General features: G+C 41.6%; 1 protein-coding gene across 2 annotated transcripts in view; it reads right to left on the bottom strand.

Moving 5' to 3' along the window:
- Window positions 1–7,331: 7,331 nt before the first annotated feature.
- Window positions 7,332–21,854, bottom strand: part of taf1b (TATA box binding protein (Tbp)-associated factor, RNA polymerase I, B) — a 104,338-nt gene continuing 89,815 nt past the window's right edge. The window contains exons 13-15 of one of the 2 annotated variants that reach the window (XM_068022485.1): window positions 20,424–20,494; window positions 15,390–15,615; window positions 7,332–8,655 (exon numbers count right to left, since the gene is read on the bottom strand). In XM_068022485.1, the coding sequence (XP_067878586.1) occupies window positions 8,463–8,655; window positions 15,390–15,615; window positions 20,424–20,494 (490 nt within the window). In that variant the 3' untranslated portion in view covers window positions 7,332–8,462. Of the gene's footprint in view, window positions 8,656–12,125; window positions 13,943–15,389; window positions 15,616–20,423; window positions 20,495–21,854 lie in introns of those variants that run through there. The other variant, XM_068022490.1, reaches the window with a different exon arrangement.

Genomic DNA, 21,854 nt, shown 5'->3' with positions numbered 1-21,854 from the left:
GGTGGGTGATTTTAACTTCCCCTATATTGACTGGGACTCACTTGGTGCTAGGGGCTTGGATGGGACAGAATTTGTAAGGAGCATCCAGGAGGGCTTCTTGAAACAATATGTAGATAGTCCAACTAGGGATGGGGCCGGATTGGACCTGGCATTGGGGAATGATCCCGGCCAGGTGGTCGAAGTTTCAGTAGGGGAGCATTTTGGGAACAGTGACCATAATTCCATAAGTTTTAAGGTACTTGTGAATAAGGATAAAAGTAGTCCTCGGGTGAAGGTGCTAAATTGGGGGAAGGCTAATTATAACAATATTAGGCAGGAACTGAAGAATTTAGATTGGGGGCAGCTGTTTGAGGGTAAATCAACATCTGACATGTGGGAGTCTTTCAAACGTCAGTTGATTAGAGTCCAGGACCAGCATGTTCCTGTGAGGAAGAAGGATGTTTGGCAAGTTTCAGGAACCTTGGATAACGCGGGATATTGTGAGCCTAGTCAAAAAGAAAAAGGAAGCATTCGTGAGGGCTGGAAGGCTAGGAACAGACAAATCCCTTGAGAAATATAAAGACAGTCGGAAGGAACTTAAGCAAGGAGTCAGGAAAGCTAAAAGGGGTCATGAAAAGTCATTGGCAAACAGGATTAAGGAAAATCTCAAGGCTTTTTATACGTATATAAAGAACAAGAGGGTAACCAGGGAAAGGGTTGGCCCACTCAAGGACAGAGAAGGGAATCTATGTGTGGAGCCAGAGGAAATGGGCGAGGTACTAAATGAGTACTTTGGATGATGAGCCTAGGGAAGGGAGTGCAGATAGTCTCAGTCATCTCATTATCAAAAAGGAGGAGGTGTTGGGTGTCTTGCAAAGCATTAAGGTAGATAAGTCCCCAGGGCCTGATGGGATCTACCCTAGAATACTGAGGGAGGCAAGGGAAGAAATTGCTGGGGCCTTGACAGAAATCTTTGCATCCTCATTGGCTACAGGTGGGGTCCCAGAGGACAGGAGAATAGCCAATGTTGTTCCTTTGTTTAAGAAGGGTAGCAAGGATAATCCAGGAAATTATAGGCCGGTGTACCTTATGTCAGTGGTAGGGAAATTATTAGAGAGGATTCTTCAGGACAGGATTTACTCCCATTTGGAAACAAATGGACTTATTAGCGAGAGGCAGCATGGTTTTGTGAAGGGGAGGTCGTGTCTCACTAATTTGATTGAGGTTTTTGAGGAAGTGACGAAGATGCTTGATGAAGGAAGGGCAGTGGATGTTATCTATTTGGACTTCAGTAAAGCCTTTGACAAGGTCCCTCATGGCAGACTGGTACAAAAGGTGAAGTCACACAGGATCAGAGGTGAGCTGGCAAGATGGATACAGAACTGGCTCGGTCATAGAAGACAGAGGATAGCAGTGGAAGGGTGCTTTTCTGAATGGAGGGATGTGACTAGTGGTGTTCCGCAGGGATCAGTGCTGGGACCTTTACTCTTTGTAGTATATATAAATGATTTGGAGGAAAATGTAGCTGGTCTGATTAGTAAGTTTGCGGACGATACAAAGGTTGGTGAAGTTGCGGACAGTGATGAGGATTGTCAGAGGATACAGCAGGATATAGATCGGTTGGAGACTTGGGCGGAGAAATGGCAGATGGAGGTTAATCTGGACAAATGTGAGGTAATGCATTTTGGAGGGTCTAATGTAGGTGGGAAGTATACAGTAAATGGGCGTACAGGTCCACAGGTCACTGAAAGTGGCAACGCAGGTGGATAAGGTAGTCAAGAAGGCATATGGCATGCTTGCCTTCATCGGTCGGGGCATCGAGTATAAAAATTGGCAAGTCATGCTGCAGCTGTACAGAACTTCAGTTAGGCCACACTTAGAATATTGCCTGCAATTCTGGTTGCCACACTACCAGAAGGACGTGGAGGCTTTGGAGAGGGTACAGAAGAGGTTTACCAGGATGTTGCCTGGTCTGGAGAGCATTAGCTATGAGGAGAGGTTGGATAAACTCTGATTGTTTTCACTGGAACGACAGAGGTGGAGGGTGACATGATAGAGGTTTACAAAGTTATGAGCGGCATGGACAGAGTGGATAGTCAAAAGCTTTTTCCCAGGGTGGAAGAGTCAGTTACTGGGGGACATAGGTTTAATGTGAGAGGGGCAAAGTTTAGAGGGGATGTGCGAGGCAAGTTCTTGACACAGAGGGTGGTGAGTGCCTGGAACTTGCTGCCGGGGGAGGTGGTGGAAGCAGGTACGATAGCGCAGGCTTGGAGGGCCAAATGGCCGTTCCTGTGCTGTACTGTTCTTTGTTCTTTGAAAAGCTTATACACACCTACAGACCAGATACATGATTAAGGGGATGGCCTCATTGACCAATTTCGAATATTAATGGCTTAATGTAAATCTTGATTACTTCAAAATAAAGCAGAATGGTAGGATCAGAAATTGTTAAATATAAACTTGTAAAAACTATGTTTAGATCAGTTGTATCTTCTACAAATGGTGATTAAATGTCAAGAATAATATGCCAGTCAGGATAGTAGAGACACAGATATTGCAGATGTTGAAAACACAGTTAGATGCTAGATTGGGCTGGGAAATAAAAATGGCCTTTTCTCAACCTTAACTTTTCTAATGTTCCAATACAGATGATAGTGAGTAGATTTATCTCTACCATATACTGATTCTATGACAGACTGTTGAGAGGCCAATACCAGCAAGGCCATTAGAAATAAGAGCATGGAAAAACACATGATCGGGTTCAATTTTTGGGCAGTTAACTTTAGGAAAAATTACTGGCCATGGATGGAACTTCGTGCTAATTTACAATGAGGATATGAAGGGACTTTACTATGATGAAAGACCATGTAAACCTGAGTTATGAAATGAGATGCCTTGACTCAGGTATTTAACGTACTGAAGAAAACTAATGGGATAGATAAAACATGAATCAGCCCTCTATTAGGGAATCTGGAACAAATGGACAAAATTAGAAATAAGCCAGTTCAAAGTGAATCCAGGAAAAATGTCTACAAAGGGTTGAGATTGCACTTCTGCAGAAGACTACAGATACACAATCAAGTTAGTGTTGAGAAGGGAGACTAGGGTTGGGATTTTGAGTCCTGCGGCATTCCTGATAGTGGGACCGGAAGTTGGCGTAACTTCCGCTTCTGCCATTTTTACTGTATCCCACGCAATTCTATGTGTAAGTGAATGGTGTGGAGACGGGCACAGGAGAAACGTACAATCATGCGCCGGGGACCACCATTCATTGGTGAATCCAGCACCATGAGCACCACGGCTATAAATCATTCTGTGTTACAAGCCTCAAGGAGCAGCAGACTTTGTATTATGTAAGTGTATTCAGAGTTACCAAAATTAAATTAACTTATCTGTAACTGCTTTCTCCTTCCTTAATTTTTCATACGCAGCACCAACTCCCCATTATTTTATTTTCACTGCAGCAAGAACAAAGAAAATATCAGCCAGCAGGCAGCATCCTGGCCCATGGTTCAGTGGTGCCTCCCTGCAGATTCTCCTCCAGGCTGTCAGGGAAAGATGAGTGGTCCTCCTGACCAAGATGGCCTGGATGGAGGTAGAAAAGGTCTCGAATTGTGGGGTGATGCAGCAAACCTGGGTTCAGAGTCGTAAACGTATAAAGACTTGCTCAAATTGGCGAGGGTAAGCGGTCTTGGCGAAGCTGTTCCAATGTTTTTCTCCCTGGCTCCATATCTTTGAGAGAAGGTAGACAAGGCAGGCAGTGTAATATGTGAGCAGCCTTGGTGCCATACACTAAATGATTGTGCACAAAGTTGATTTTTGGCACTGTTGGTGTACTTGGATGCGTCGTGCAAAAGCCAGCCCAGAATGAGTGATGTTGATGCATGTTTACAATGATTGGGGTGCATTTTTTGACATGTCATTAAATCTGCACTGTCTCCTGCAGGATAAACACATCCACAACCAGCACGAGTGGAGGTGTCCCACACATCATGTGCTGACAACGGCTGAGGAGGAGAAGGCATCAGAAATAGCGCAACAGGAGGGAGGCAGGGTAATTGCAGGTGGCGAGGCAGGATCCTCAAAGAGTAAGGTTGAAGTGTTATTTTCAGTCTCAGAGCCATATGTGTACACCAAAGGCAAGTGTGTGAACCCATGTTCAGCTGATGCTTAATGTGCCTCTGTTTGTGTCTCCATTGCAGGTGCTCACACTCGAGTCACAGATCGCCGCGAAGGCCCAAGACTCCTCCTCTCGGGAGGAAAATGAAGCCAACGCCCAGAGGGTGCACTGTCACCTGCCTCTTCTTCCACCTCTGCCAGTGCAGATACATCCACACGGTCAGCAAGGGATTTAAGATCAGAATCTGGGTCACAAGCTGATGGTCGCGACACAGACACAGCTCAGCAGCTGAAGGAGCATGTGCTAGCCAGGCCCCCAGACAATCGAGGACTGCTGGGGACCAGGCCCCTGCTCAGCCCAACACTCATGATGCTCCTCTGTGTGTTGCTACAAGAAGTCTGTTGAATGTGCAGCAAAGCCAAGTGGAAAATATGTCGGAAATGCCCAAGATTATGCGTGGCTTTGCATGTGCTATGGAGTTGTCCATGCAAGCAGTGACGTCCGCTATGTCCCAGGCATATGAGCGTATGGCTTCCTCAGTTGAGAGCTTGGCGACCTCTGTGGTAAATCTGGTTGAGCACTCAAGCCATATCTGCTCTGACCTGCACTCCATCACTGTGGCCATGGACTCCTTGCAGTGTAATCTAAGTGAGAGGGGTCGAGGAACCTAGACCTCCCTCTGGATGCTTCTTCCCCTCAGGGAGATATGAAGGTGCTATCATGCATCCAGATGGAAGAAGAGCACATGCCAGCTGCTTAGGGCCTTCCGCTCAGGACACCCCAGGTAAGCAGCGTCTTATCCTCCCCCCTGACATTGACCCCCTTATCTCCAGCAGGTGAGCACATGGGGGATACTCAAGTACCAGTGCTGCAGACCCCCAGTATGATGGAGCCATGAAAGGCCCGTTCCTCCAGAGGACGCCTGCCACGGTCATCCACAGCAACGGGGCAGTGCACTGAGCAGACTGCCTCCACCTCAGCTAATGTTGGGGTCGCACCTAGACGTGGTGGTAGAAAACAACAGTTTTGAGCACGAAGGTGGCACAGGGGCTGTAAATATTGTGCAGATGTTGCAGAAATTTAAATACATCTTTATTTACTTTAATATTTCATGCATTCTCGTAAATCATTTACTTTGTTTCAGTTGAAAAGAAAAACGTTTATTGGAGGCCTATGGCAGGAACCCAAAGATATTTGCAAAGCATTTCAGAACGTGCCCAGTGTTCATTTATCATTGCTTTTGAGCCGTCAGTATTCAATGATGGCTGTTTGTCGTTTGCAGAATTTTCACTTTTTTCACTACCAACATGCCTTACATTTGTGGCTCTGTGGTCACACCCTTACTTTCTTTGTTTTGGTGTGCTTTTGTTTCCATCGTGAACCAGAGAAGATTTGATCTGCTGGTCACATCAAAGTGCTGCGTTGTAGCTTCCTTTGTGCATGTTAATGCCTTGATGCAGGACAATTTTTCCAATGGAGACACAGGTTGCTTTTGATGACGTTTACAGCATACAGGCTGTTAAGTTCATCTCCACTGCAGGTTCATGTGCTGTTGTCAGAAGAACACTCCTTTTTGATTACAGCAATGAATAAGACATCAGGTGTATGTGAACATATTTGAAGAATGTTTTTTTCCCTCTTCCAACGTTCCTTTATGAACTGGCTTAATTTTGGCTGACACGTGCACATGTGAGGTTTTCCCTGATGTCCCTTGCATGTCTCTCCATGGCCCTTACATCTATAACAGCATCGTTTGCATTGTTGTCCTCCACACCCTCTGCATAGTCATCCTTATCTGTGCGCAGACCTACATTATTCTTTTCATGTGGTTGCAAACCAGTTGTACGTTCAAAGAGCACGATGAAATAGGGCATTGGATACCTCTTTGATGCACCTCTGGGTCGTAGTCTGTAATATGCCACATATGTCACCGTTGATCCCTGGGAGGGCCCACTAGCAGAAAAAAAAAATCAGTGCAGCAGTCACCTTGAGGGCAAGTGGTTGCAGGTCATGCTGCAGGATCCTACATATTTCTGTGATCATTTCACGTGACATCCTTAGAGTCTCTGGCATTGCCTCTCTGACATTTGAAGGTAATTTCTCCTTGTCCTGAGGATGCGCTGACGTGCCAGTGCCTGTCTTCGATAGTGCTGTTCCTGGATGTTATCATTTGGCGTATCCTCACCTCCTTCTTCTGCTTGTTGCTGGTGTTCAGGCATCATGCGTTGAGGAAAAAGAACACTCCTTAGTCACTCCCTCTGCTCTTCTTCCCATGGTATTAGACAAATTGAGTGTATGAGACCCATGTCGCTGCAGCTTTTCAAATAATGAAATGAGCAGAGTGTTCCAATTCAGCCTGAACCAGAGGCAATGAGCAGTTCACTTTTATGTGCCTTAAAATTGCAGCCAAGTGGAAATTCCACACACCATCATTTGTCTCCCCCCACTCGCCTTGCAATCCTCGAGTGACCACATGGTTTGCATTCACGAGAAAATGGTGTGTGTACAATTTAAGGCAAGTCTCCCCACCTTCCAACCTCCTCTGGCAACCTTACAGCCTGCACCCATCACCCAACCAATGTAACCTTAACCCTTCCCTCGGTTATCATTGAAACCTTCCCCCCCCACCCACTCCCCATTAACTTGGACAGTGTCACTATCAATTTATTCATGTTGTCCCTCCCCTCATTCCTACTCCCATCAACATGCCAACCCTTGAATCCTAAACAAGGACTTTATCATAGAACAAGATTGGGAGTTAGGAAGCTGTTTTCTTCAGTGATAGATGCTGAAATTATAACTGGCAGATTTCAATGAAATAGAGTGTTGATTACTCAAATAATATTGAACACATCAGATGTAAAGCTATCTTTTCAACTCAGGAGAAAACAGCTCCCAATTAAACTTTCATATTCTGTTACTATAAACAAGTCAAAAGACCAGACTCTTGACAAAATTCATATTTATATTCCTGGGCCTGTTTTAACGAAAGGACAGCTTTATGTAGCTTTTTCCAGACTGAGAAGTTTTGATTCTGTTAAAGTCTTCGGTGAAAGAATAACTAGAAATTCTGTATTTAAAGAAGTACTGTTACAATAAGGATACTAATTTGACTGCAAATGTTTTGCAGGTTTCTACGAGTGAGATAAATACTTTCTGGATGAAAAGTGTTAGAACAAAACCAGAACTTTATTAAAATATGAATGCCATTAGAACATTTAGGAGAAATATTTAAGTTTAGTTTAGTTTAGAGATACAGCACTGAAACAGGCCCTTCGGCCCACCGAGTCTGTGCCGACCATCAACCACCCATTTATACTAATCCTACACTAATTCCATATTCCTACCACATCCCCACCTGTCCCTATATTTCCCTAACACCTACCTATACTAGGGGCAATTTATAATAGCCAATTTACCTATCAACCTGCAAGTCTTTGGCATGTGGGAGGAAACCAGAGCACCCAGAGGAAACCCACGCAGACACAGGGAGAACTTGCAAACTCTGCACAGGCAGAGTTTTTTATTAGATTCCTCAAAAATAAGTTATGAAAGCATTGACATAATTATAGCTTTGTACCAAAAGGACAATTTCTAGCACAAAAATATGAAATCTAGTAGAATTTGCATACTATTGTTTCTTTATGAGACTGGTTTAATGAAAGCATATTTATCATGACTATTAGATTTTGCAATTTTTATTTTATTTTTTATTTTATTTAGAGATACAGCACTGAAACAGGCCCTTCGGCCCACCGAGTCTGTGCCGACCATCAACCACCCATTTATACTAATCCTACACGAATCCCATATTCCCACCACATCCCCACCTATCCCTATTTTCCCCTACCACCTACCTATTTATAATGGCCAATTTACCTATCAACCTGCAAGTCTTCGGCTGTGGGAGGAAACTGGAGCACCCGGCGAAAACCCACACAGACACAGGGAGAATTTGCAAACTCCACACAGGCAGTACCCAGAATTGAACCCGGGTCGCTGGAGCTGTGCAATGATGTTCTCCTCTTTGCAAAATGGATTTGGAAAATGACCTCCTCCCACAAACAGCCAATTTTTGGCAAAACAGGCAACAAAAATTTCACTGAGGTTGAACATAGAAAACGCAAAAAATATCTTACTGAAGTCGACATAGTATATTGTTGAGGCGTGTACAGTTATTTTCATTTGCCTATTTTTTTCCCTCCCAGAAGAACTGGAACAATAGACTTCTAAATCAGCCTTTAAAAATCATTTTGGTGCAATCTTAGCAACCTGCAGTAAAACAGCTTAACATTCAAAAGTTGTCAATTTCAAACTTGAGCTGTTTGAGCCATATTGTCTTCTCTTTTCATAGAACCCACAGTTATTTAGCTTTCTTGCGCTTTCTTCTCGGTTTCAATGCTTCTGGTATATCAAACAGTCTATGTTCCAACTGACAAACTTCCTTATGTAGTATGGAGAACTCAACCCCAAGCAGGAAGGAGAACAGTTTTAGCACAAACAAGTAACTTCCAGGAAAATGTTTTTTTTCAGACTTGGTTAAGTGTTGGCAGTACCTGGCAAGGGAAAAAGATTAATATCAGAATATTTTCAAAATTCTCTTTAAAAACAGCTTTTTAAACTTAGAATTTAAATTTATGAAAGGTCAAGGGCATGCCTTAACCTCAACATCAGAAGATCTTCCCCCACCACTCTCCAACAAACACCTCTACTATACTATAACATCCTGAAGGTCTTTGAGCAAGACTGCCTCTTAAATGCACCAGGAGCCAACTTGAAACAGGCAAAGATATTTCTCTTAGAATGTTTGCAATTAGCCAAGAAGGGCAACTCTTATCCTGTTAATCTGATCTGGATTACAGAATTTGAGTATTGCTGAAAACAGAGACATGTTGTCGAAGCTTTTCGTCTTGCACTAATCGGGACAATCTGCAAGAACACAAATATAAGGTAAAATGACGACTTTATACAGTATGAGAAGACAGTGCTGATTGGTTGGCAAGTGAACTCTGATTGGTAGAGGTGTTGACATGGAGAATGCACCAGTTTACGGTAACGGAGTTACCTGCCAAGCTTTGATTGAAATTTAAACCAGGCAGCTTGACTCTGATTGGTCCCTGAGGAATGAACCATTGAATGGCTGTCACTTATTTTGTTCAGCTGCAACAGGTGCAATGTTTGTACATGTTCTTTCAGTCTGCGAAGAACAGGGCCCTGTGTATTAATATATGTAGCTTCCAGTATGTGCAAATACGCCACACTGCGAGCCCTAAGGACAATCTTAAATTAGTTGTCAGCGTAATTCTTAGCACACTGAGGATTATTTAGCAAATGTTGTTCAATCGTCAAATCACATCTAATGTTGGACACTATTTTGAGTTTTGCAAGCATGGGCTGATTGGGTACGACCTGTACCTTGCCTGTTGCGAACAGTGGAATGGTCATGTTATTTGATATGATCCACCAGTCTTTGGGACATACAGCTTATATACCAGCATCACACTGGCATTGAAATTCATATATCACATTACTCATTTGTGTGATAGGCAGGATGTCTTTTTGGCTCAATGGCAGCATCCTTGTTAGTGGCGAACACTACACGTGTTGCTACTGCATAGGAGCAGTGTGAAACAGATAGCTTCAACTGTTGCTTAAATTTTTGGGATACATTATGCTTCCAGGGTAATTTGAGGTGGACTGGGCAGTTGTCAGGGCCAAAAATGACGGCCTTAGGCCCGTTCAAAAGTTTGCGCGATATACAGCGAGAAATGATTTGATCAGGGTAGCCATTGTCACTCAGGATGTCTTTGATTCGCCCTATTTCAGCATCAAGCTTGCATGGTGAGCAAATGGCTCGGGCCCTATTTTCAGGGGTTGCCTATAAGGGCAATCTGATAGTACGTCGAACTGTAAGCATCCCAACACATGTATTGACCAGTGACGGTAAGTTTGCAGTAGACAGTGATAGGGAACCCCTTAGCAGATTTCTCAACTAGTACGTCGAGAAAAGGGAGTTCATTTGACTGCTCCATTTCAAAGGTAAATTTGAGTGCAGGATGGAGCCCATTAAGACATGTAAGGAAATTATTGCATGCAGCTGCGGATTCAAGTATAGCAAACGTATCATCTACATATTGAAAATATGCAAGAGATAGGAGGTTAGGTGTCATTCCCTCAAAGACATGTTTCTCATGGAACCCAACAAAGATGCTGGCTTGCCAACCAATCAGCACTCGCTTCTCTTACAGTATAAAGTTGTTGTTTTCCCTTACATTGGTATTCTTGTGAATTGTCCTGATGAGTGCAAGATGAAAAGCTTCGACAACATGTTTCTATTTTCAGCAATACTCATGATCTGGATTCACAACTAGATTTCAGAAGTAAAAGGAGACATTTCCAAACCCGTTTTGTGAAGAGGAATATTTATTGCACTAGCCTCCTATTTTATCCAAATAAATTGGGAAGACTTGCATCACAATATTTGGCAACACATACTGTCATTTCTAAGATTTTAGTAAATTACCATTCCTAAAGAAAGTTATAACATTTGCGTCATAAATTCCAGGTCCACTCCAGACAGTCATTCAGTGTCTTCGGCTCTCCCGTAATTAGATTCTCATGATCAATTTACTTTTTGTTGCCCATATCTGACCAAACAATGGTGTGCCTCAAGGCCTTAGTGAGATAATGGCAGATGCAAACTTACAGTTAGTGAGTGAACATATAGAGTAACAGTTATAGTCAATCTCATCTTAATTCCAGGAACATTGGAAAAGGAGTAGGTCATTCAGCCACTCGAGCCTGGTCCACCACTCAATTTGATCATCCTCAATCTGCACCTCACCTCCATTTATCCACCTTTGTTCCATATCTCTTGATGCCCTTATATAACAAATAGCTATCAACCTCAGTCTTGAAAATTGGAATGGATCCAGCATCTACAGCCTTTTGAGGTGGTGAGTTCCAGATCTCTACTACCCTATGTGTGAAAATGTGATTCCTGACTTCACTTCTAAGTGTCCCAGCTCTAACTAAAATTATGCCCCCTTGTTTCTGGATTGTTCACCAGAAGAAATAGTTTCTCTGTATTAAGCCAAACAAATTCCTTCATAATTTTGAACAACTCAATCAGATTATCTTCTAAACTTAAGGGAATACAAGCCAAGTTACCTCATCGGTCTATGTCCCCTTGTAACTTTCTGGTCCCATCCACATAACTAACTCTATAAGCTTGATGTGCAACTCTCTATTCCTTCATCCAAACTTACTCATTGTATAGAAAACACAAAAACATGGGATAAGCATTCACTTTTTCTGGTCAGCCCTTTCACTATCTTTCTGTAACTAGCCCGATGTTAAACAAGGTGGTGATTTATCAAACCCTTGTCTCCCTTACCAGATGTCACAAAACTGACCCAGAACATCTATTTTTGTCTTTTTGTCCCAAGGTGGACAAGAAGCCAGTTCAGTTTCTGATTCAATCCCTTTCCAGGAGTTGGCCAGCAGAGCTGGTTAACTGGTTATCTCCATAACTCTCCAATCCCCAACGTATGCAGGGGATAGTCCCCTGGAAACTATCTCCTGCTGTCTCATAAATGAATGGGACAAAGTTGACAATGAGCTTGGTATGAATCAATTGACTCTTATTGCCTCAGTTGGAAGCGCGAGTAGCTACAATCCACACATTTCTCTTTCATTCTTTCATGGGATGTGGGCATTGCTGGCAAGGCCAGTATTTGTTGCCCATCCTTAATTGCCCTTGAGAAGATGGTGGTGAGCTGCCTTCTTGAACCACTCCAGTCCTTGGGGCGTAGGTACATCAACAGTGCTGTTAAGGAGTTACAGGAGTTTGACCCACGACAGTGAAGGAACAGTGATATAGTTCTAAGTTAGGATGATGTGTGACTTAGAGGGGAACTTGAAGGTGGTGGTGTTCCCATGCATCTGCTGCCCTTCTAGGTGGTAGAGCTTGTAGGTTTGGAAGGTGCTGTTGAAGTAGGCTTGGCAAGTTACTGCAGTTCATTATGTAGATGGTACAACGTGCTGCCACAGTGCACTAGTGGTGGAGGAAGTGAATGTTTAAGGTGGTGGATGGGGTGCCGATCAGAGGGCTGCTTTGTCCTGGATGGTGTCGAGCTTCTTGAGTGTTGTTGGAGCTGCTCTCATCCAGGCAAGTGGAAAGTATTCCATCACACTCCTGACTAATGCCTTGTAGATGGTAGATAGGTTTTGGGGTATCTAGCTTAAATATGTAGCCTTTCTCCCCATCCTCTGCCTGCTATAGAAATTGTAACTGTTTGTGAGCTAGATTTAACTTAAAAGGGAACATTTTTAATATAAATCATACCAAGATCCGTCAGCAACAAAATAGTCAAGTACGTTACAATTTATATATCTAATCTTTACATCGTTCAAAATACTCATGGAAGCTAAAACTGGAATACACAAATATTTACACATTAATTGTTTTAAAATAGAATCCATTTCAATGGAATAAGAAAATTCCTAAAATAAATGCGAAAATGAAAGTACCACATAAACAGAGTGTTTAAAAAAGAGAGCAAGACCTGAGGCTGCCACTGATATTTGGGCTAAAGTAGGAATATACTTCACTTAAAGTCACTAAAATACCTATTTTTCAGATCCTGTCTGAATGAGCTATTAAAAAAGTATTTGCTTCCTTCAAGTAATATATAAAAATATGTATTTTATTGACCTGAGCTCTCCAGCATTGCCAGGACTATCATTTTGAAACTAAAAACTGCTAGGAGATTGTACTGCAATTAAGCATCATATCAAGATATAATTAAATATATAATTGTTTATAAGCAATTGTCTTATAAATAGTCTTTAAAAATCTGCAACTATTGAATTGACATTATGGAACCAATCTTGAAAGGATTTTGTTTTGCTGGAATTTCTGATGCTGTGGAATTTGTCTCATTTACCTTGCACGGCAGACTCCACAGCCCAGAAGAAACACAAAAACAACTGAAATTTATGATATTCATTTCGACCTACATTTGTCCCAGTGCCATTACCAGACATGGGAAAATATTCATTCAACCAAGCAATGGCAAGCCACCTGACCGGCCATTAATGGCAGGCTGATGCCCAGCCCACCTGTAAAGAAAAGAATAAAATGATTGGCAACAGACACACATTGATAGTTTGGCACTTTAAAAATAAAAATAAATTTTACACTGATAATATCCTGAAAGGAAATCTTCATTTGAGAAAAAAAAATCGAACATTGTGCTCAACACAGTGTACCCTTAAAAGACTTTTACAGTTACACAAGATCAAATGTAGAAAATGAGATAGTCTCAAAACAATTCATTTCAAGTGGCTTCATACCACATATTTTGCATTGATGCAAAACTGAAGATGTCACTCCAAAATATGCAGTATAACAGGTCTATCATAATAAAATCTAATTTAACAGAAGCACCTTGTTTATACCAGCACCAAATACAGACGGTAATAGGGTCCTCATGACTGTCTCGGTTAAACATGGACATGTAGATAAATTTATATTTGGTCTTCAGAAGCCTTGACAGCAGAAGTCTTCTCTTAGCTTTTCCAAAGAAGAAATGTATATACATCCTTAACAGCATTTGGTTACCAAACAAGATATTAGGCTCAAAGTCCTTTATTAGCACCTCTGAGTCAGAAGGTTGTGGGTTCAAGTCCCATTCCAGAGATTTGAGAACATTACCCAGGCAAACACTTCAGTGCAATACTGAGGGAGCATGGCACTCTCAAAAGTCCTGTCTTTTGGATGAGATGTTAAAGCGAGGCCCCCGTCTGTTCTCCCAGGTGGACGTAAAAGATCCCATGGCACTATTTCAAACAGCACAGCAGTTATCCCTGGTGTCCTTGCCAATATTTTTCCCTCAATCAGTATCACTAAAACAGGCCATTACCTCATTGCTGTTTGTGGGACCTTGCTGTTGACAAATTAGCTACCACATTTTCTGACTTTGATTACACCCAAAAAGTATTTAATGGCCTGTTAATTACTTTGGGATGTCCTATGATTGTGGTAGGTGCTATATAAATGCATTTTCTTTTTAATTTCTTTAGTTAACCTTGCGATGTTCATCAGCACAACAATTTTGACACTAAAACCAATGCAACTGTGAAAAATAGGACAGCCATGAGCTGAAATTTACAATGCAAACAGGATAGCTCCATTGAACCTGGCATTGGAAATGCAAATATTGAGCAATGGTTAAGACACCAGGACTCAATGTAAGCAAGACACCGGCTCAACAAAAGAAATGAATCTAAAAGCCTAAATATTTATATTCGTTCCATTCCAATAAAAGATGTCACGTGATATATTGTATGGTATTCATTATACATTTAACTTGTAGCCAAATCTACTCATTTTATTCCTTAATAATACACCTGGAAAAGTACTTTTAATGCAGAAAAAAGATAGGTTTAAATTTACTCATAACTTGGCCTCTGTGCAAAAGTTTTGTTGTACGAAAGAACAGGAGAGCACTTGGGAAGTGTGTTTACTCTAAAATGTGTATGACTTATCATTTCAGGAACTGCCGGCTGGAAATTTCTGGCTCACCCAGAAGAATGCACCTGTACAATAAAACCCATGTAATACAACACTATGTTTACTTTTCATCTGCGTAAAATCATAACACAGTCAAGAAGTTCAATAACTGACACTACATTCAAGCAAGGGCAAGTACCATAAATTGTAAAAATATAGGTCACTGCTACAGGCATGCATTGCAGAATATTTTGCCAAGCATAAAAGAAAAAAGACTTGCATTTATATAGTGCCTTTCATGACCAAAGGACAGCCAATGAAGTGCTTTCAAGTATAGCCACTGATTGCTGTGTTTCCTACATTACAACCAATTTGCACACAAGCTCCCACAAACAACAATGTGATAAAGACCATTAATCAGCTTATGAATAGAACAAATAATAATTTCTAAAAATCTTTGCAATTATAATGTGGTTATGGAATTTTAATGCCCTTTACTACACAGAAAAATGCATTCTGGCTTTTCATCTTTTGAATTATATTTTAGCTTATTTATAAATATTGGATATTTTTAATAAATAGGTAGATCAAATTGTGTTAAATCAGGACAGCTATATTTAACCCCTCGTACTGGTACAAAACTGAATATGCTATTAGTTAATTCATAAGTCAGAAATTTGATGGTAATTTCTTCAAATTGCAAAGTGCAACAAATTCAAGAGACTTGGAATTCTTAAATATGAGTAAGCTATTGGAATAATAACAAATACATACTTAGCTTTGCAGATTTTTAGACAACTGAGCCAATAGCGCTCATTGACAGTTGTGATCCTTTTACTTTTTTCATCATCATAGGCTTCTAGGCTATCTCCATGAAAGCAAGGTCTCTCCAAGTTGCCTTCACTCCAACTGAATCTGAAACTGGAAGGTCCTTCCTTTTCCACTGCTTGATGGGAACTAGTGAGTCTAATAAATTGCTTCTTAAGACTGTGGATCATACCTAAAATAAAACAAAAAAATTTTAAAAAAAATCTCAAATTTCAGACCAGGAAAAGGTAAGCCTTTTTTAAGTAGTGACTTCTGGCTACCAACTCATTTCAAAATTTTACAGTGGATTTTTTCCTCACACGTTATAGGATATCAGTATTCATTTAAGGGACCTCGGCCTGGATTTTAGCCTGGAGGCAAATTCTGGGCCGGGGATTTACAGGGGTGGGGGTAGGGAAGTGGCTTTTGTGAAGCCTAGAAAAAAATGGGTTTCCTCAATGTCCTGTAGAATTTAGCTGCAGGCCTCCTTTAATTGTTTTACTGTAGGGTTCCCGCTCATGGGCAGCCTGACGAATAGGCTGAAGGCCTTTTGGGCAGGAAGCCTGCTTCACAAGACCGAAGCCTATGAGAGCAGACAGGTGTATTGGGAGAACGAGAGAGATTGTGAGGGTCTGAATCGCAGGGTGAGGGGATCCTGATCGCGGGTTGGGGGGTGAAGTAGGCAGATCATGGAGGAAGTTGTGGTTTGAGGGACCGGGGGGAGATGGATACTAGGTGATTTGTTGGGCCTTAAGGGAGCACTCCTGTTCTTCCTGGCCCACAAGCAATGCTGCAAAGGCAGTCACCTTTTGGATTTGGCTCATCTCACCTCCTTTAAGCTGCCAAGTTTTCCGAAGTCTAGCCGCCTGTGATTAAAAACAGAATGACTCAAAATGGAGGCACGCAGCATCATTATAATGTCTAAATAAACAACCCGCTTCCTGCGAGGGGATTGGATGGCCGCCTCTTGTCCAACCTCTGTAAAAACCAGAAGTGGGCAGGTTTGGTTCCTGTTCCAGATTCTTCGCATTTTAACCTCTGACACGACCTCAACCCACCAGTTTTTGGGAGTTAAGATTCAGCCTCTCATGTCAGTTTCAAACACACCCAGGTCAACAGTTCCGTCCAATGGCTAGTGAATATATACACTGCATGGCATAACACAAAACCATAGACAGCAAAAGGCTTTCTCTCTAGTCTATGTTGAGCTCAGCGAGGACATCAGTTGGACCACTACAATTGTCCTCAGCTCCTCTGGGCTAGGGAAGGGTTTAGGGGGTCATTGGGGGGTGGGGGGGGGTGGGGTTGTGAGGGAGGGGGAGAAAATCAGCCAGCGTGCTTTTCATGACTATTGGCCAGTGAACCCTGTAGAAAGTATGCATGTGGATGTCAGGTGCAGGCAATAAGCTCGAGCACAGTGCCCTCCACAGTCCACTATAGCACTAATGCTCCCTACTCAGGCTCACACAAGTCGTCATCACCGATGCAAGAAAATAAATAGATGCCTACATCTTGTAAATCAATGTTAAGGAAGAGCCAGTGCCTTCACAATGGAAGAGGAAAAAAACTAGGAGTAAAATAAAGCTTCAGATCAGTTATAGCCCGACACCCCTTAACCTAGCCCCAAACTTATTAAAATATCCCCTACTAGAATAGTATCTATTTATACACTTCCCCAAACAACTACCATTGTGGGATGAGTAGAAGTGTTAATTTGTGGCAGATTGTTAGTTTTGTACTATGGGTCTGCACCCACTTAGAAATGGGCCCAGAACAACATCGCATCTGGTGTATATTTCATATACATACATGCATATATACATACATACATGCCTTATATTTCAGTGCCTGACCCATATACTTGGTGCTTGGTGCACTAACTACTCACCTGTGATCCTGACTCAAAATGGAGGCACGCTGCCTCATTGATATGATGGTGATTTTAATTATGCTCCAGTGCTAAGTATTGATAAATTAGTTAAGAGGCAGTTCTTCACCATGCCTGTCACAAGGGAAAAGGTGTTTGACAAACTGATGGGACTAAAGACAGGCAAGTCGCCAGGACCTGATGGCCTGCATCCAAGGGTTTTAAAAGAAGTGGCTGCACAGAAAGTGCAGGCATTGGTCATAATATACCAAAACTCACTGGATTCGGTAGGGTACCAGTGGATTGGGAAACCGCTAATGTGACACCCCTATTCAAGAAAGGAGGGACACAGAAAGCAAGAAACTACAGACCAGTTAGTTAGGTTAGAGTCCATTATTAAGGAAGAAATAGCAGGACATTTAGAAAAACATAAAACAGAGTCAACACGGTTTTATGAAAGGGAAATCAGGTTTGACAAATTTGTTAGCGTTCTTTGAGAATATAACAAGGAGAGTATAGAAGAATGAGACGTGATTTTATTGAAACATATAAGATGTAGTGTATTTGGATTTTCAGAAGGCGTTCGATAAGGTGCAACATAAAAGATTACTACACAAAATAAGAGCTCAGGGTATTGGGGGTAATGTGTTGGCATGGATTGAGGATCGGCTAACACACAGAAGGCAGAGAGTCGGGATCAATGGGTCTTTTTCAGGTTGGAAAGCCGTAACTAATGGAGTGCCACGAGGATCAGTCCTAGGCCCTCAACTATTTACTATCTATATCAATGACTTGGAGGAAGGGACAGAGTGTAGTGTATCCAAATTTGCTGACGATACAAAAATAGGTGGGAAGGCATGTTGTGATGAGGACACAAAGAACCTGCAAAGGGATAGAGGTAGGTTAAGTGAGTGGGCAAAAACTTGGCAGACGGAGCTCAATGTGGGAAAGTGTGAGGTCATCCACTTTGGTAGGAAAAATAAAAAGGCAGATTATTATTTAGATGGTGAAAGACTACAAAATACTGCAGTACAGAGGGATCTGGGTGTTCTTGTACATGAAACACAAAAAGTTAGCATGCAGGTGCAGCAAGTAATTCAGAAGGCAAATGGAATTTTGGCCTTTATTGCCAGGGGATTAGAGTTTAAAAATAGGGAAGTCTTGTTACAACTGTACAGGGTGTTGGTGAGGCCACACCTGGAGTACTGCGTACAGTTTTGGTCTCCGTATTTAAGGAAGGATATACTAGCATTGGAGGCAGTTCAGAAAAGGTTCACTAGGCTGATTCCTGGGATGAAGGGATTGTCTTATCTAGAACGGCTAAACAGGTTAGGCCTTTATTCACTGGAGTTTAGAAGAATGAGACGTGATCTTATTGAAACATACAAGATGCTAAGGGGGCTTGACAGGGTAGATATTGAGAATATGTTTCCACTGGTGGGGGGATCTCTAACTAGGTGACATAGTTACAGAATAAGGGGTCACACATTTAAAACTGAGATGCGAATAATTTCTTCTCTCAGAGAGTGGTGAATCTCTGGAATTCTCTACCTCAGACAGTTGGAGGCTGGGTCACTAAATGTATTTAAGGAGGAGGTAGATAGATTTTTGAAATATCAGGGAGTTGAGGGTTATGTGGAGCAGGTTCGAAAGAGGAGTTGAGGCCTGGGACAGATCAGCCATGATCTTACTGAATCAGGCTTGAGGGGCTGAATGGCCTACTCCTGTTCCTATTTCTTATGTTCCTTTGTTCTTATGCTTAGGGACCTGTAACACCACTGTGGAGCAAGTTTGGCAGAATCGGAATCTCTGTTCATGCCTACAACAAAACTTATATTTATCTAGCACGTTCGACATAATAAAACATTCCAAGGTACTTCACAGCAGAAATATAAAACAAAATATGACGCAGAGCCACATATGGAGATATCAGGCCAGATGACCAAAAGCTTGGTCAAAGAGGTAGGTTTTAATGAGGACCTTAAAGAATGAAAATGAGGTGGAGAGGTGTAGGGAGGGAATTCTATAGCTTAGGCAACTGAAGGCATGGCCACCAATGATGGAACCATTAAAATCAGGGATGCTCAAGAGGTCAGAATTAGATAAGTGTAGAGATCTTGGAGGGCTGGAGGAAATTACAGAGATAAGGAGGAGCATGGAGGGATTTGAAAACAACTTAAATACACAACGTTTGTTCTTGTATCTGAATTCTTTCTCATCATCCTCATCCAGAAATAAGATCATTAACATTATAAACCAATAATACTATATATCACCTTCCTGCAGGATTACCCTTTCAATAGTGATTCAATGACAGTTTGGCCCAAGTTTTTCCCCATATTCATTTTTAGTGGAATTCATTCCTACAACTAAATAGGTCACTGAACATCACAAATGTCTGGAAAAGCACCAAATCAGTTCTTAGGTTAAAACTATTGCCCATTTCAAAAGGCAAAAAATAATCTGCTAGCATTTAGAATAAGCTGTAAGTATGAATCTAAACACAACCACTTCACACCCTGACTCCACCTCACTGAGCACACAAAGGCTAAATAATCAATGTCCAGATAATTCAAAGATGGCATACATCAAGATTTTCTTCCAACCACCGCACAGGATTGTGACTAAGTTAACCTTGACTTTCCTCGTATCTTCTGAAGCCAATATACCCTATCTCTATAATCTCCTCCAGCCCAAGAACCCTCCAAGATATCTGTACTCATCTAATTCTGGCCTCTTTAGCAGCTCCGATTTTAATTGCTCCACCACTGGTGGCTGTGTCTTCAACTGCCTGGGCCCAAAGCTCTGGAATTCCCTCCATTAACATCTCTGCCTCTCCAGCTCCCCCTCTTCTTTTAACATGCTCCTTAAAACCTACCTCTTTGACAAAGCTTTTGGCCATCTGCCCTAATATTACCTTATGTGACTGGTGTCAAACTTTGCTTTATAATGCTCCTGTGAAGTGTCTTGGGACATTTTATCATGCTAAAGCTGCTATATAAATACAAATTGTCGAGGCCATGATCATGCTATTCTTGCACTTTGGAAACTTGATATAGTTGCACAAGAAAGACTTTCACGTTTCAAAAGAATTTCATCAGTAACTCATACACAAACAAAATAAATTCACTTACGTTTCCTTTTGTAGATTACGGACTTGTCTTTTATAGAAAAGAAGAGTGGTTTTTCACATTTCCACAAGTGCCTGTGAAATCCAATTTATATCTTAGCAGTATCTTAGACACCTGTGTTACAATTTATTTCATATACTAAATTTTCCCGATTAGAAAATCCATTCATATCATTTGTTACCATGTTTCCTCATTAATCTGTAATTAACCAACAAGTCTATTTCTATTGGACAGCAATAATCTTACTCCTTTTATTTCCCATCGTGAGAGGAAGCATTCTGCCAGTCAGATGCGCTCCACCTACATATAAAGCTAAAATCTAGCTAAAATTAATTCAACAAGACACTAGAGCTATATGCTTTAAAAGCTTCCCTATTTCTCTTTGCAATTATCAGTCAAAACCAATACATATCTCTACATTCCCTTTTTAGATATTTTGAAATGAATGGTTTCCACTGCCAAAATTGACAGATATAGTTCATCATTCATTAAATGGAATTTTATAAAGTTAAACTCTTCCTGGGACAACAACTCTTAAAGCAAACTCAACAACTTGGGTTGCAACTTAAAATCTCCTAATAGGAATACTGATTAATATAACCCGAAAAGCCTGGTCAATTAACAGACTCAACATTGAGTTCAACAATTTCTGATCATAACCACAGACAGCAATCGTTGGTAATGAAAATGCTATTAAACCTCTCGTCCCATTTTTTGACGACAGGACATTCAGTCATCTTGACTGAAATAAAGAATAGCAAGGGGAAGAAGTCACGGGTGGGAGTCGTCTACAGGTACCCAAAGAGTTGCCTCACTGTAGGACAAAGTATAAATCAGGAAATAATGGAGGCGTGTAAGAAGGGCGCTACAATTGTCATGGGTGATTTTAATCTGCATATTGACTGGACAAATCAGATTAGCAGAGGTAACATGGAAGACAAATTTGTAGAGTGCATCAGGGATTGTTACTTAGAGCAATACGTTGCAGAACCTACCCGGGACAGGCTATTTTAGATCCAGTAATGTCTAGGATTAATAAGAGATTTAGTAATTAAGGATCCTCTAGGGGGTAGCGACCACATGGCAGAATTTAAAATTCAGTTTGAGGGCGAGCAACTCGGGTCTCAAACCAGTGTCCTCAACTTAAACCAGGGCAATTACAGAGGTATGAAGAAAGAGTTGTCTAAAGTGGGCTGGGAAAATAGACTAAGGGGAAGGTCAGTGGATGAGCAGTGGCAGACATTTAAGCAGATATTTCATAACTCTCAGCAAAAATTTATCCCGGTCAAGAAGGACTCGATGCGAAGGATGAACCACCCGTGGTTAACAAAGGTGGTCAAGGAGAGTATCCAATCAAAAACTAAGGCATACAAAGCAGCGAAAACTAGTGGTAGGCCAGAGGATTGGCAATTATTTTATGAACCAGCAGCGGAT

The sequence above is a fragment of the Heterodontus francisci genome, chromosome 3, assembly GCF_036365525.1.
Source record: "Heterodontus francisci isolate sHetFra1 chromosome 3, sHetFra1.hap1, whole genome shotgun sequence".
NCBI lineage: Eukaryota > Metazoa > Chordata > Chondrichthyes > Heterodontiformes > Heterodontidae > Heterodontus > Heterodontus francisci.
Note: the sequence above shows the minus strand (reverse complement) of the source record. Positions and strands in the feature narration are given on the sequence as shown.